General features: G+C 45.4%; 1 protein-coding gene across 1 annotated transcript in view; it reads left to right on the top strand.

Moving 5' to 3' along the window:
- Positions 1-17,297, top strand: part of zmat4a (zinc finger, matrin-type 4a) — a 97,658-nt gene that overhangs the window by 46,726 nt on the left and 33,635 nt on the right. Inside the window, exon 4 of the mRNA XM_061261151.1 lies at positions 9,331-9,487. Within this exon, the coding sequence (XP_061117135.1) occupies positions 9,331-9,487 (157 nt within the window). The remainder of the gene's footprint in view (positions 1-9,330; positions 9,488-17,297) is intronic.

Genomic DNA, 17,297 nt, shown 5'->3' with positions numbered 1-17,297 from the left:
GAGACTGCATTCCCAGCCCTGACTGAGGGGCGTCTAACTGAGAACGTTCTGCACGGCGGTGCCAATCAACAAAACTTCCCTGTTTATATAACAATTTGTGTTACACAGCTTTTCAGCTACTTAAGTCACCCCCCCCCCCCCATCCCCACCCCCCCTTCTCTGCTTCTCTGCTCACTCCTTAAAAACAAATCTTATAACAATTCATGAATATAAGATTACTCTAATTAAAACAAAGCAGGGAAGATAAATCAATGTTTTCAGCTGAGAGGTGCTTTCCCCATTAGTAAACATGTTTTTTGGTTGTTTGGGTGCGTAGTTTAATCCAAAAAGAAAGCCCGCACCTCTTGCAGTTTCACAGCCTAACTGGCTTTTAGGCTTACCTGCCTACTTCATAGATCAGTGGCTAGACATGTATACCACAGTTAAAAAGGTGTTCCATCAAAAAATGTGCAATCATTGGCCAGTTGTCTCGACTGTAATGTGCTATTGCAGAATCTTTAGCGTTCTGTTGCTCAAGCGTTCTCCTTGGCAAATTTAAAAGACATAACCTAGTTTACAGGAAGATCGAATATCATTTCGTAGCACCATTATCCCGTATCAGTTCTGTGTCACCAAGGCAGATATTTTCATTACCTTGTCTGTAAGGTAACAACAGTCCAGAATATTGTTTTTATTTTCGCAACAATATGACCCATCTCCCGATATTTTAGCCTGCCGATTACAGACCAAAACTGAATGTGAAGCAGTGCAAGATTACTGGGAGAGGCTTTGCTATTTGACACGTGAACAAATACTGTGTACATACTCAAAGTGGGTATATGTTCCTCAGATGTTGAGTGTAATTGGGTTAGTATATGTTAGATAACTTTGTGACCCAATACTCATGGGAGTTGCCCTATCACAGTTAAGTCATGTCATGATAATACGTTTGTATTTTTTTTCTGTTTTTAAATATGAGAAATAGTCGGCCTATATTCTGGGACTGCCTCAGAAGAGGGTGTCTCACATGAGCGTTGTTGAATTGATTAGGAGATTAGTCTTTCATTCTATTCTTTTGAGAATTAATTCTGTGGAATTAATTTTGCAGGCATGAATATGCTAAAAATATTCATCATTTTTTGCGGACAAATGCGATCATTTGTAAACTCGGTATGCTTTGTTGCTGTCTGAATTGCAATCATATTCCTTATGCAATCCTGATAATATTCATAGCATTTCCAGAACAGTAGCATTCGGCCAGGTAACTCTGTAGCTTTGATATCCTCCTGTCACAATTTGCATTTTCATTTTCTATTATAATGAGATTTCTTTGCAAGATGAGCCAGGTTTGATGCACCATACACAATGTAAATCTACTTCTATAATAGAATAGTAATCACCAAAAACAACGTTTTAAGTGGATTGTTTGCATTTGCTGAAGCCCCAAAAGACAGGAAATTAAATTGAACAGCGCTAATGCTAACATCAGCCTGCTCTCCCAGGTATCAGTACAGATATCTGACCACTGCTACAGCCATGTATAATGCCTACTGTACCTCAAACAACATGTGCTCACCACTGGGCAGATTGTGGATTCTTTGAGAGGTTCAAATCTTAAACAATCGTAGTGTAGTGTGCTGTAAAGTGTATTAGCAATTTTGCATATTAAAGTTAGAGGCAATATACTTATTTTGCACTTTTCTATTTGGCGAACACAAACTAAGTATGAAAGGGAACATTTATTAGACTATGTTAAGCTTTCCCTGTAGGTGCTGGCCATATCAAGCTATGGCTAGTTATCTAATCTAGCTAGACATGAGTTAGCCACAAAGGTCCTGCTGAAGAGATAACCGTAGTCACCCCAGATCACTGAATAATAATATTGAAAGATCACGCCCAATATAACAGTTAGCTAACATTAGAGCTAGTGGTTACATTGAGCTAGAGCTACAGGAGCTAACGTAAACTCACCGGGTTCCGAACAGAACTGTCTGTCTGCCTGCCTGCCTGCACGTTTGATCGCTCGTCCGTTAACATATCTGTCTTAATATATGCGAATAGATCGATAGTAAATCGGGGCGACATGGCTCAGGCAGTAAGAGCAGTCGTCTGGCAGTCGGAGGGTTGCCGGTTCGATCCCCCACCTGGGCTGTGTCGAAGTGTCCCTGAGCAAGATACCTAACCTCCGAATGCACCTCGCATGGCAGCCAATCGCCGTCGGTGTGTGAGTGTGTGTATGAATGGGTGAATGAGAAGCATCAATTGTACAGTGCTTTGGCTAAGGCGCTAAATGCCAACCATTTACAATTTAGATGTCATGTTAAATATTAAACGTAATTAATTGTAAATTGTTGTGTCACAGAACCTGAGCAGCGTGGTCTGTGTCACCATCTGGTAAACTGCACCAGTGCATTGGGTTGCCGGGTGCTTTAGTGGGCGTCCTTCACTGACCACCTAAATAACAGGTTGCTCCACTTACTGGGCACTTATCAGAAGACAGGAGTCCTGAATCGTTCTGTATGCCACCAGGCAAGTTGACCCTTCTATGTCCCTGTTTGGATGGATGTCGGAAGTCCATACAGGTTGTTTAAAATGTAAACTGTCCAGCTGAATTATATTTTCCACTATTTGTATGTCCTTGCTGGCTGCTCACTTTGATGCGGAAGTGATTGTCGCTGTGTGAACTGTCAAGCGGTATGTATTCAATGTACAAGTACTTGCACATGTATGTCACGCCAACCAGTGTGCGTGTGCGTGTACGCTGCGGTCCCAGACCGTGGAATCCCACTGCACCAGCGGGCCGTAAGTGACACGTGGGGAGGGTACGAGCATGATCGAACATTAATGTGACTGCAGTCTTATGCTCGGAGGCCCTGACTCCTCCCACAGCAGACGGCGCACGCAGCTGTTGGTCCGAGACGGCCATGTCGTAGTGAAGGAGGAGGAGCCTCTGTCAGTGAGTCAGCGGGAGATGGGAGTGAGTGGCAGTGAGTGGGACAAATCAAAAGAGCGCGCTAACCCCCCTCCGGCGCTTTTACATCTCCTTGGGGTGCGACCGATGCTTGTTTCACGTCCAAGGTCAGCGTCACAAAGGAGTCCTTGGAGAAAATGAATGATTTTACGAGTGCCAAAAAATGAGATGTTATGGATGGAGCAGGTGTCCATGACGCAGACTTCCACATCCCCCTCATTTTCCTCGTAGCCAGATGGACCTTCCAACTGACCGAATAACGCTGGCCATCGGTAATTAAAAAAAAGATTTCAGTTTATAGCTCTGTAATGGTGAAGCCACCTCTATAAAATGGCGGTTGTAAAGAAACACCCTACTCGCATAGCGCGTAAATTCTTCCACGCCTTCCAGATTGAGAAACCCACGCACAGCTTGTGTGCATGAATCACAAGGAGCTGCAGCACACTTGTATCAAAAAATATAAACGCTCAAATTGATAAATAATCGGCCCCTGCTGGTTGGAAAGGCATTTCGTTCGCAGAGCAGGGCTTGATCAGGGACCCAGCTGGTGCAGGACACTGACTTTACAGGAAACGTTTTTAAAAAATATACAAATATAAATGCTAGAATTGCTCAATTATCGGCCCCTGATGGTTGGAAAGGCATTTCTTTCGCGGAGCAGGGCTTGAACAGGGACCCAGCTGGTGCAGGACAGTGACCTTGGCCCGGGGGCTGCCTGGGTGTGGGTCAGTGGAGGGTGGGGGCTTCTGGCGGAGAAGGCCTGGCCCATCACGCACAGGCAGGCATCGCCGGGACACAGCTGGGCCTTACATATGCCAGCTCGGGACCCGTCCCAGTGGCCATCTTTGTTTTAAACACGCAGGGAGAATGACAGTACGACAGACCCTGCTACACTGCGCACTTCTAGTGTGGAGAGCGAGGTGTGCTGGCGGATGAGTCACAGGAACGAGCTGAGCACAGGGGAGCTCGAGATTTTTAAGAGGACAGGAAAATGGATTCGTCCGTGAACTTTTGAATTTTCAGTAAAGCACTTGTCATGCACTCTGACACAAAAGAGAGGGGGGGTGTTTTTTGTGATGGTCATCTGTTTCCGCACTGTTTCCAGCCCGCCTTCAGATTGCCCTTTCAGCAGTGCCATCCGGGCTATTCTGAGCAGACCTTAATGAAGTGTTGTTTTAAAAAGTAAAAGGTTACATTTAGGGTGGCTGAGCTAAGATGTTCTCCTACTCTCCGTTTTTAAAAATATCCCCTCGTCTTCACTCTGTATTAATGCCGCCCCTGAGAACAATAGGTGATTCTTCATGTGTCTCCTCCGGATAATGAGCTGTTTCGTATCGTCTGCCGGGTGAGAAGGTGTGGAGGGATGAGGTGGCTTCACGCGCCCGTTTCACAGCAGCTTGGGGTGTGAAGGAGGAAACGCCGGGCAGTCTCTTTCCCCCCCAAAATGACACCCACAAAATGGCTGCTCTGCGAGACACATCTGCACTGCGGGGACCGGGCAGAGCCCCACGTCTTAATGTTCTTAAATTATATTGAGCGAGGTAATCTGTGTCAGTCTTTGTTTTCCCTCCTTCTTACATTTATAATTAGATTTAATGCGATATTTTGTTCTCTCTCTTTCTCTGTTGAATAAATCATAGGTCCTGGGGTGATGAGCAAAGAAAGATGATAATGGTGGTGCGGGGGTGAAGGGGTTGCAGGAATAATGATTTCAAATTCAGTTATCTAAATATCTTAAGTCCCTGTAATGTCAGGAGTATTGTGCTATACAATGTGGATTTCTATGTTATTTAAGTCTGTGTTTAATAGCAGCAGCATCATTCACGCACATTCACTTCCCAGAAGTACCCTTAAGTTGTCTCCTTTAGCCGTTTGGTTGAAACTGAATAGAGCGAGAGCTGTATTCAGGGCAGCCCGTTTCTGGGGCATTGGCACAGCTACAGTCACAGAATCGTATCATATGTTCGATTCAACAGGGACGCCCTCCCCAGGCCCGCTGGCTCCTCTTTTACTTTAAAATGAGATTAATTAATGACGAACTGGCCTTGAAGGAGGAGCATCTTTAGCATTTAGCCAGCACTGAGAAACAAACAGGTGCAACCACACTGGGGGTCAATGCTATAATTTGCCTAAAAAGGACACAAAAACTTTTGTGGAAAAAAGTCACGGATGGATAATGCCATCTCAGCTGCAGGAATTCTGCTTTTCATACAGTTAGTAATTGCCCCTGTCGAGAGAGCATAAATTTGAAAACCCAAGAAAAATCCAAGGCAAGCTTTTTGTTTGAAATGTAAAAACTGTTTGGCACCTTTCATTAGCTCAAACGAACAGTGGCAGTGCAAAACTGCAGGGTAAATCTTTATGTTTGAGTGCAGGTTCTCATCCTGAGAGTGTGTACGTGAAGGCAGAGCTGCCTGTCACTGCATTCATTGTGTTGGGAGCTGAAAGAAGCCCTGACTGCTCATCTGTATATTTGTCAGGTCAATTTCCTTCCTAAAGTCAAATATAGTACTTTCCACTCTCTCAGACTCTCAGGCCTCTTTTAAAACTTGGTTTATTTATGGTGCTAGCACAGTATGGTTTTTGCCCTGCCTGAGAAATGTCTGCCATCAGTTGTTTTTTTTTTGCATTGGCTTTTGAAGATTGCTAAGCATTTTTTTTTTCTTTGCAGAGGACAGCAATTTTCAATTGATTTCTTTTGTGCTTCTCCATACATTAATTTCACATGATACACCGACGCGTTGCAAGTAATGACAATTCATATGGCCAATTGCTTGCTCATCTAATTAACCAACCAGCTGAGCTGGTATTCAGAAACTGCCTTTTATCACTGAAGACAAAGGCCTCAGATTGTATTCTCTTGTTAAAGAGATTGAAATGGAGGTTACTCCCAGAAGCAATTACGTGATTACAGCTGGGCTCATTGGGCTCGTACAACAAGCTATTTTGTCTCAGACGCTCTATTGATATTGTTTTCTTATCACAGAAAACTATATGCCGCACACAGGCGTTTTTGTTGTCCTCGTCCTTTAGACAAACACTGCTGCATCGCAGATGTGCAGGGTCGACTCGGGTAATGTGCGAGAGGTGAGAGTGCCTCCGAATATTCCGTCCGGGCTGTTGCTCTGTCCCAGACACGGCCTGTACCGATGGTAGACTCCGCCGTCCCGTTCTATATTAAGCACAAATCTTCTCTCAGCCACTCTCTTCTGCTCTGATGTCCCATTTCCTTCATCCGCCTTGGGGGAGATGAGGAGAGGCTGAGTGCATTTCCTGTTCCCGAAGAAAGCAGCGCAATCAGGGTTATCTCCTGATCTCAGATCTCCCGAGTGCACAGACCGTCGCCGAGGTTCGTCGGCCTCCCTCCGTGATGGAGATCGAAACACGGGCGGCGATGTTTAGAGTGCCTGTGGAGTGCGATCCGGCGACACGTCGTACGTCTTCCTTTATTTCGCGGACGCACAAGCAAGCACGGATCTGGCCTTCGCTCTGAATTTCTCGGGCAAGGATGAGTGTGTGACGCTGGAAACGTCAGTAAAGTAAATCAAAATGTTTGTTATGACATTGTTAAGATGAATGAGAAAGGAGGAAGGCATTTTGCTGAAGTGCAGTGTCGTATTTCTCTGGGATACAGATTTTTAAAAGGCACCGCAGTGGTATATTTTGGCCAATACGCTGTGATAACTGTGATCACAGTTTTAGGTGTTGAAACGCCTTTCTCTATGTGTTCTGGAGATTAGATCGGTTGTGCCCCAGGTGAGTTATGGGTTTCCAGGGCAGGCAAATCTAATATCAGTCAATGAAGGGAACGTGTAAAGTTTTCCGTGATTATTATTCACATATTCTTTTAGGTTGAAGGCAGAATGTTGCATGCAAATGGGCCTACAAGAAATATCAAACCGGCCTGGTAATTTAGTACACTCACACTTTAAGTTAGTAGGTTACACTTTCTCAGACTCAAAAGGCAAAGTAGGTAGATAACACACTGAGTCAAGAACCACCAAAAATAGACGTAATAATGTTTCAGTGTGTGACAGAGTTATTCCCCGCTTCCCATTTACGATCTGTCATCAAGTGATAGCACCTTAGCTTTAAGTTAAATCCTACAGACTTTCTCATGGCAAATGACTGTAAGCAATGTCCATTCAGCCAGAGATAGCCAATCTCAGTAATATTGTGTCATTTCAGTCCAATTTTAATCAGTTAATTGTTCATTCCTGGCCTCCTGACACAGTGGGTCCAGGGAATTTTTACTTTCTCCCATATTGGCTCTGTAGGCCAGAGAAGAGCTGTGAGCGGGGGAGGTGACCTCCCTTCCTGATACAGTACCTGTGATTGGATTTGGGTTATATATTTAATTATATCAGTGAGACGCCCCCGCAGAACCCTGCATACAGATGCAGGGAGATGAGCCGGCGCGTTTCAGCCCCAGCACAGAAGCGGGGACAGCGTGTGCTCGGAGATCTGAAAGACAGAACAAGGTCAGGAGGAGAGAAGGAGCGTGTCACCGAGTGACTCATTCTGCGCCGCTCCGCAGAGTGTCCGGCCGTCCCCTCGGCTGCAGGCAGGCCAGCGGGACTCAAAATCTCTTTCACGCACGTCCACATGCATTACTGCGCTCGTGCGGCCCTGCCGTACGACGGAGCCGCTTTAATTCACCAAGCGTAACTTTGCATAAAGCGCTTTAATCAGCGAGTCAAAGAGAAAGGCGCTTTCCACCAAACGCACAACGTGGGGCCGGCTTGACCCAACACCCGTGGCAACTCCTAATGGAGATTTATCGCAGTGAATTTATTTTGTCGGACATAAACATTGCATGAGTAACAGAACTGGCCGTCGCTCTGTTTCTGCCATGCCATACGCACGTAACCTGCGTTCTCTCTGTGGTGGAGGACACAGCATATTGCACAGTTTTTGTGACCATGACCAAAGATTTTGTCCGATTTGAGCAATGAAAAATTATGTAACATAACATTATGTAATTGCATATGTATGCCAACTATAAACTAGATAGAAAATATATTGGATAGAAAAAAATCCATACTAATTACACACTTATAGTAGATGATGAGGAAAATGATATTATACAGAATGTACAAATTGTAGTATCCTAACACTTTTGGTTCTTGAGTAGTGCATGGAGGTCTGAAAGCTGGTTAACATTCATATTGTGAGCTGCAGTCACTTACACTATTTCACACACATTTATAGCCTGTATTCAATAAACATTTGTCTTTAACTTTGGCGTGTAAGTAAAATGCAGGCGTTGCGCTTTTTTCTGAAGAAACTCAGTTTGGCAAGTTTTAACAAACACTGAACTTGCCAAACTGGTTTTGTGAAGAACAAAATTTCTTTGTCAAAGTTGAGGACAAATGATGACTGAACCCTGGCCAATGTTTTGCAGTGCTGTCGACAGATTACCCAGCTGGAAAACAGGAAGACATAAATAAAGGAAAAACTGCTTTTCCACAAGTTTGCAAGCGGTGGGGTATGGCCTCCAAACCAAACAACAGAGGAACTTTATAGTCTTCCCGCAGTAGGCTTCAACTGGGAAGCACATCGCAAAGAAAAAAAAAGATGAATCCTGACAATATGCCATCAGGCATTCTGGCCTTAAGATTCCCAAAAGCTGGAAAATCCATCACGGACATTTGGCTGCGGGTAGCGCTGAAGTGCTCGTCATGATTTCTTCTGTGAATTTTCGCGCAAAAGCCAGCTGAATGTGATCCTGCACAGGGAAAGACTCGGTGGGCTTAATTGGTTCCTCTCATTTCCCCTCCGCAGAAGTTCCCTGCATCAGTCTGCCGTGGCAGTTTCCCCTCCCACTCCGCGCCGTGTGCGGGCTAATAGGCTCCGTGGCTGCTGGCGCAGATGGAGTCGCTGGGATCGCCCCGGCACCATCAGCAGCCATTCCGCCCCGCTTGCCACTTTTTTTTCTAAATGCGGGATTGCACCCATTTGCTTCCCACAGGGAACGGAATGAGAAATCCGGTGGGGAGCCGCGGTGGAGCACTGTCTTCAGGAGCCGGGGCGGTTAGAGCTTGTCAATGCGCCCGTCCCCGAGTGCCAGCGCTGGCCATTTGAGGAGGTGCCTGTTAGCATCCTGGGAGGCGTGATGCTTGGTCTCGTTAACTGTGGCTCTTTCGAGCTGTCAGAGGAGGCATCATTAAATATTATTTTTTTTCGGTCCCTCCAGCCATCTTTACTTGCCTTGCTTTTGAGGCACTAAAAATGTTTGAATGTGATAAAACTTTTCTCAGAAGACCTATTTACAGTTTTTCGCATTCTAGTATTTTCGGTGCCTCGGAAACCCTCCATGCAAGACAAGTGAGCATAGTGAAATGAAATGTATTGTTGTTTGTGTGTGTTTTGTTCTTCAGGGCACCGATGAGGGCGATGTGGATAAGAACAAGTGCTGCACTCTGTGCAACATGTCCTTCACCTCAGCAGTGGTGGCACAGTCCCACTACCAGGGCAAGATCCACGCCAAGAGGCTAAAGCTACTGCTGGGGGAGCCCCCCGCCATCAACGGCAAAGGTACACTGTGTGTGTGTGTGTGTGTGTGTGTGTGTGTGTTTGTGCATGTGTGTGCTTGTGCATGTGTGTGTGTGTGTGCATGTGTGAGTGTGTGTGTTGTGTGTTTGTGCATGTGTGTGCATGTGTGTGTGTGTTTGTGCATGTGTTTGTGTGTGTGTGAGTATGTGTGTGTGTGTGAGTGAGTGTGCGTGTGCATGTGTGATTGTGTGTGTTTTTGCATGTGAGTGTGCGTGTTTGTGTGTTTGAGTGAGTGTGTGTGTGTGTGTTCACGTGTGCGTGTGTTCACGTGTGCGTGTGTGTGTGTGTGCGTGATTGTGTGCGTGCATGTGCATGTGTGTGTGTGTTTGTGCGTGTGTGTGCGTGTGTGTGTGTGTCTGTGTGCGAGTGTGTGTGCCGTTGTGTTTGAGGTCTTCCTACTGACCCAGATTTGACGGCCTGAAGGTATGCTGTGATTTTGCCTGGTATTGGGTCTATCTTTAGCTCTATGGCGTCAGATCAGATTGTGTATGGGCCTGCTGCCAACCCGGAAGTTTACGAGTAGTACCATAGCAACACTTCTGCCAGCTGGTAACAATGATTGACAACAAGGGCGCAAAGCTTCCAGTTTTTGTAGTGTACCATGTATGCTCAACTAGCAAAGTAAAACATGAGCTAGTTGGCACTAAAGCTAGCTGGCTAGCCCGTTGTCCTGATAAATACAAACATAAAAATATAAATTACTCCTCCATTTTACGAACATACATTATCCAAACACATAGCCTGCTGAAAGAAAGAGGGATTCGCTGCTGTGCTGCTGGTGCCGAGGTACAAGAGGCGACAAACCTATTAACGTTATGTCGAAGGATAAACTCAAATTTTGAGTGCGCTGCATGAACTCAAAACCTTGCTGTTGTCGATCATTGTTATCAGCCGGCAGAAGTGTTGCCCCCCCTGGCCTCCATGATTGCAGGCACCTTCACTAGCAGCTTTCCTGTGGGAAGAGATGCATTATTCATTATTTCCTCTTGTTCTGTCTGGTGTTTTTGGCTTGTTATTTCAGCAATCACGCTCTGTCTGTACTGTTGCTGTCTTGGTTTGGCCCGAGCTTGTCGGGCTGGTTTGGGTCGGGCCGTGCAGTCGTCGGGCCTACGCGTGTGCAGTCCTCATTTCTAGCCCCGAGCAGACCTCTGCAGTGTGTCCAGTGTGTGTGTGCTGACCTCGGCGATCACGTCACTTTACCCTTGTGTTGTCTTAAGTGGCAAAAATGACCCCCGCCACTATGTTTAACAGCAGCGAAAACCCCCCTAAATTATCTTTTTTCAACTTGTGATGAGTGACAGGTTGTTTCTTAATAGAGTTGGGGTTTAAAATTCAGTTAAGCTGCTTTATTTTAGGGGTTTAGAGAAGGCGGGTCATTTTTGACCCTTAGGACAAGGGGAGTACACAGAATGTTAGGACTACAGAAGGGTTAAAAATCACATCAGCATTCTGTTCCTAATTTAAATGGCTGGACTGAGATTTGTGTTGATATTGCCGGTCTATTTTTCGTGTCATATCTTCGTGTCGCACCTCATTTTGCATTGGGAAGGTCAGCACTGCCTGGTAATTCCCACACCTCTGCTGTGTCTCCCAATTCATCCCCACGCCTGAGCTACCTTCCAGCGCTTAGAGAAGAACCTGCAGACTTGCAGAATGAGTAACCGTGTCAGTGGACGGGCCAAACTGTCATACAGGCTCTCATCCGCAGGCCCCAGCTGCCGTTCTGTTCTGCCCAGCTGCTGCTGTGCTTACAGGCAGGCCACGGCTATAGTATCTGCCAGAGATGGAATGGCTGGTCGAGCTTGCAGCCATATCAGCAAACTTCTTATTAGTTCAGTCCGGTAGCAATATCCTGATATTAACTGTATGGTTAAAGTGATCAGTGAAGGTACAAAATTGTAAACAGCTGAAATGTAAATAATTGTATTACTTGTGGTGAAACACTACCATGCATTTAACCTTTAGATGGCTATACAGCCTGCTACCCTGCACTTAGCATATTGTTGCCATCATTTACACAGCGAAGTTCTGGCTACCCAGTATCCAGTATTTTATGGTAATTTTTTCTTCTTCTAGTGAACCAGACAGGAGAGGCGGTAGCAGGTGCAGGCGCTGTGCGGTTTGCCAAATGTGCGACTTTTGGGGAGGGGATGCAGCTTGTCTGGCGGGCGATGCGAGGTTGGTCCTATCCGTGGGTGGCTTATTTAGATTTAATTACAGCTCTGGAGACCTCGGGGCAGGAAGAAATTGGCGGCCATTGTGAACCACAGCAGCTGCTACCCCCAAAATCAGTAAACAAATTGGCAGCACAGAGAATAATGAAAGCCAGCATCAAGGGAACTCTTCAAGTGAAAAGCACTTTTACTTAATTAGCGATTCACACCCCGCCTGCACACCTGAGAATGAATTATTAACAGCAATTATTTATAGATGCCTCACCTGGACAAATTAACCTTTGGTCAGAGTGTGTATGGGATATCGGCAAAACCCTGTCCTGTGGAGCTGGTTATTTATTTTTTTGCATTTTGTCTTTATGCTAGCTGCATAAATAATACAGTGTGCGGTTCAGCTTATTTATTTATTTATTTATTTTAAGCTGTTGCAGACAATATTCAACACAGCCTCAGTGGGTGAAAATGTAATGTAATTTCAAACAGCCACCTTTGAAATTGCAAGGTAGCACCCAGCAGTATCCGTGCTGCAGAGGTCTCCTTAAACAGTCAGTGACATCAATGCCTAAGGTCCTATGAGACACCTATAACATACCGCTGAGATAATTCAGTCTGTGATCAACTACAGCCTTCATAAACCTGCAGGACTGCTACTATGCAATGAGCAGGAAGCATTGGCAAATGGCAGTTACTGTATTTTATCACAGTGGATGTGGTTTTACTTCATTAGAAAATTAATTAAAAGAAGCGCACATGGAAATAAATTTAAGATATGTAAAACATACATTTAAATAATAAAAAAAGATAAATCACTCTGACACTGAAGCGTTTGTAGATGGAGTCTCGTGTAATACAAATGTCTGTTATCACCGCTGATGATGACAGACGTGTGGTTGAGATAAAGCACGCCGTTTATACTTTAAAAATGGGTTTGAAAATATACATTACATAGTTCACATCCTGTGTGAGCGTATTTATGTATTTCCCTCTTTGTACAAATGCAGACCTTGTTACTAAGCAGTTATATTTATTGTGTGTTCATGCAGATGAATTAACCAGGTAGGGCTTCTTGCTGCAATGCAGCACTGTAAGAGTAATTTAATGTGGATGGTGCTGAGCAGCGTTATTAGATTGTGCTTTGCCATCTGTAATTTCACTCATTTGTGAGAAATGCCAAGACGTTGATCTACCACTGAGGAGATTTTCATAATCCTTTTTTCTTTTTTTTTTTTTCAATCACAAGAGTATTTTCTCTCAAATCCCAACAGTCTCTCAGACTCTCAACAGTCTATCTTTTGCTGTTATAATGAAATAATTGCCAGTGAAATATTCGTCCTTGGAGCTCTGTGCCATGTGTACATGCTCGTGTTGATGCGTGCATGCATGTGCATAAGACATAGGGCTAATGAATTGTGCACAAGCAAAATGTCTTTATTGTCCTCATTAGTGTGGAGAATTTGCATGAGCGACCTTTCTAACCCTTCCTAACCCTGGGCGCTAGCCTGCTTTTTCTTCCAGGGACTGTGTTTGAGGGACACAGCCCTGTTGCGGTTTATAATGTCATTTCACGTGACAGGGCTGTGGTGTCAGGGGCGAGCGCATGAAGGGGACGTGCTGTGTCACCCCTTCCTTGCGCATTAGTGTCCACGGCCCGCCCGCCCCAGGTGATCATTGACCCAAAAAAAGAAGAGCTGGGAGCTCCACTGTTGTGGCTATGGAAAGAGAGGGAAGGATAGAGAGGGAAAGAGAGGGAAGGATAGAGAGGGAAAGAGAGGGAAGGATAGAGAGGGAAAGAGAGGCAAGGATAGAGAGGGAAAGAGAGGGAAGGATAGAGAGGGAAAGAGAGGGAAGGATAGAGGGGAAAGAGAGGGAAGGATAGAGGGGAAAAGAAGGAAGGATAGAGGGGAAAAGAGGGTAGGATAGAGGGGAAAAGAGGGAAGGATAGAGGGGAAAGAGAGAGAAGGATAGAGGGTAAAAAGAGGGAAGGATAGAGGGGAAAAGAGGGAAGGTTAAAGGGGAATAGAGGGAAGGATAGAGGGGGAAAAAGGTGACTGACTGGACGCTTTCTGAGTGGGGGCAGGGGAGTGATGGCTGTAGGTGATGAGTCTGTGTGTGTGTGTGTGTGTGTGTGTGTGTGTGCGTGTGTGTGTGCGTGTGTGTGTGCGTGCGTGCGTGCGTGTGTGAGAAAGTCTGTCTGTCTGTCCATCTGTCCAGTTCACCATTTGTGAATTTTTATTTTTGCTACCCTTTGTGCACATCTCCTCCATGCCAAAACGCCCTCCTCAGTCTTGGTATATTTTGGACCTCTACCTCTGGTATGGGAGAATAGGTGTCTCTCATCTGTCTGAGATTCACCCTTAAGAAAGGGGAGTGGAAAACCAGAGTCCAGTTTTTGTTCTGGTGATTAACCTAGATCATCAAGTAGTGTGTGAGGATGCTCAACGCTGCAATAGAAACCTCTCAATCCCATAATCCAATGGCAGCAGCAGTGAGCAGTGCCTCCCCAAAGTGACGAGAAATCCCTCTCTGCTGCCGTTGTCAGCCATGACAGTCCTTTTGCAGTCCTTTTCACTCTGCTGTGTGTGTGTGTGTGTGTGTGTGTGTGTGTGTTTTTTGAACCTCACCGCATCAGCTCCGAGAACGATCGTTTGTCCAGTGAATGCCTTCCAGGAACATACCAGGCAGGAGGGCAGCTGAAATTAGTCAAATGGCTGAACACATTATTACATAGTGCCCTGAAAGCTAACTGGATATTTAAAAAGCTGTATTCACAATCAGAGGATTTAATCTTCAGTAGCTGTTAAATTGGCTGTGCACATTTAGCTTTTTGGAGGGATTCTTTGTCTTGTTCTAGATACTGACACTGCAGTTTGCAATCACAGTATATAGTGTTATTATCAGAGCTGTTTAATTTTAGAGATTGGGTGCCTGGCCTGAATTAAATTATGTAGGAAGCGTTTCCCTTGGACCAGGGTTGCGTTGCCCTGAAAAATTGTTGGATGTTTTTGTCATGATTTTGCGCTCAGACTCTGAATTCCCAGAATCCCCAGGATTCTTAAAGGGTGTTTAACTTTGACACTTTGCTGCCTGCCTCTCCTCGCCATGCAGCGTTGACAGACTCAGTCATTAGCGACACCATCTGTGGCTGGCGGTTCGAAGCAGGAAATGGCAAAACTCCCAACTGGGCGAGAGGAGACGCAGCCATCAATCTCTGTGACACCCTTTTCAGCGTCAGGCAGGGTGCCCCAACCCCCCCCCTCCGCCCAACTCGATAGGAGGTCAAAGCCCCCACAATCTAATATTGGAACATACACTCAGTGAGCACTTTATTAGGCATTTATTAGACTTATTTTTAAGTCTTCTGCATACCCTGTCAGCTTCGACCAGTCTGGACCTTCTCCTCTGACCTCTCTCATTAACAAGGCTGCTCACGGGATGTTTTTTACAAAAACTCTAGAGACTGTTGTGCATGAAATTCCCAGGAGTTCAGCGGTTTCTGAGATACTGAAATCACCCTGTCTGGCACCAATCATTCCACGGTCAAAGTCGCTTAGTTCACGTTTCTTCCCCATTCAGACATTTGGTCTGAAAAACAGCTGAACCTCTTGTCCATGTCTGCATGCTTTTATCCATTTAGTTCTTGCCACATGATTAATTAACTATTTGCATTAACAAGCTGGTGTACAGGTCTACCTAATAAAGTGCTCACTGGGTGTATGTTTCCTTGCATGTGTAATATCAAAGAGCTTTTATCGAAACATTGAATTTTCCATTCAGTTCAAGCTTATTTTAAAATCTGTATATGTAGTCACAAAAATGAAAGAGTCCGAGTTTTCTTTCCAAAAGCAATTCATCACAGGTGAATGTGCACGGTGCAAAAGAGAGAGCTTAGCCCTTTCCTCCCCCATCACCTTACCGTGATAGATAAGTGCTGTAAACTTCTTTTATTTTATTTCCAACTCGATTAGAGCTTTGCTGTACTGGTGCGTGTGCAGGTGATCTATCTGTGGAGAATGGGAAATGTCAGGGAGATGAATCTGGCGCTTTCCCGGCGCTGTCTGCGGAGCAGTGCTATCGATCTCTGCGTGAGGAGGGGTTAGTGGAGTGGCGGAGCGCGACCGTTGATGCGGCCGTCTCCACGGAGACCCTGTTGTTTCAGACCGGTTCGGTCAATAAGCCCGAAGAAAGGATTCCATTTCCGAAAGGAAAAAACTACTTTTCCGCAAGTTCGGCGAGAGCAAACCGCGCAGGGAGGGTTTGTCACGCATGCTCGTCGTAGAGGTGTATTTTGATGTCAATCATCACCATTTGTGTTGCTCAGTATTACTTGCATGCGTTTGTCTGTGACCCTTTCTCCTTGCCATTTTTAATTCATTAACATTCATTAAAAGTATACGGATGTTAATCCAAATCTTTGTCATTAAAGGTACAGGGCGGCATTGACTCAGGCGGTAAGAGCACTCTGTCTGGCAGTCGGTTCCCAGTTGTCCCATCCTGGGTGTGTCGAAGTGTCCCTGAGCAAGACACCTAACCCCTGACGAGCTGGTTGGTGCTTTGCATGGCAGCCAATCACCGTTGGTGTGTGTGAGTGTGTGTGTATATGTGAATGCATGAATGAGAAGGATCAATTGTACAGCACCTTGGATAACCAACCATTTACTGTACACTGTAAACATTTTGGACGTAATTGCATCCGGTATGCAATCAGAAGTGCGCATAGCTCATATCCTTGTTCATAAGTGTGCTGGTTTTCCCCTACACTGGCAGTAGTGCTCATTCAGTATAGGAATCTTTAACTACTCTAAAGATACACTGGCGGCTATATATATTCCACAAATTACTTGTACGTTAAGTTTAAGCACTGTTGCCAGGTCCTCTTGGAATTAGCCGGCTCCATTCCAGTTTCCAGTTTTAGTATTGCTCAGAGGATTAACTCTCAGCTTCTTACCACTGTGTGATGAAAGGCAGTTATGCTGACTTTAGGCGTGATTATTGTTATTGATGATGACGATGATTGTTATTATTGCCTTATACTAAGCATGTGTAGCAATGGTGAAACTGATAAGTGAGCATTTGAGGCAGTAACTGCGAGAGCAACAGAATACAAGTGACAGCGCAAGATAAACATGACTGTTCTCCTGCATCCATCACTCATGGCTAAGACCGTCATTATGAGCTGTTGTGCTGGGATGTCTCTGGAGAGTTTGGCTGGAGGCACTCTGAAACCGCACTGATGAGGCAGGGAGCGGAGCCATGGTGTTTATCTGCGAATGAGAAGGCCCTCCGTGCAATTTAGTGAGAACGGGGAAAGAAAAACGGCAGGGTGAACCCGCAGAGAGAGTCCTTTGTGGCACACCTTGTGAGAGAGAGCAGCCAGTGGTCTTTTGTGAGCTGGGATAAAAGAGGAAATGGAGTGAATGGTGTGAATGTGGGGGTACAGACATATTTATTTCACAGGCACACAGACATCACGCATCTATCAAATCTGCGCTAGTGACAGACATAGGCAGGCAGCGAGACCGACGGAAACACAAGGAATCGCTGTCGCGCTGTAGACCCAGAGTCCTCACAACCTTGAGCTGCCGCGCTGTTGCACGGACAGAAAGCTCACTGCAGCACTA

This window comes from Conger conger, chromosome 11, assembly GCF_963514075.1.
Source record: "Conger conger chromosome 11, fConCon1.1, whole genome shotgun sequence".
Classification (NCBI taxonomy): Eukaryota; Metazoa; Chordata; class Actinopteri; order Anguilliformes; family Congridae; genus Conger; species Conger conger.
The sequence above is the reverse complement of the archived record's forward strand: the minus strand, read 5'-3'. Positions and strand labels throughout refer to the sequence as shown.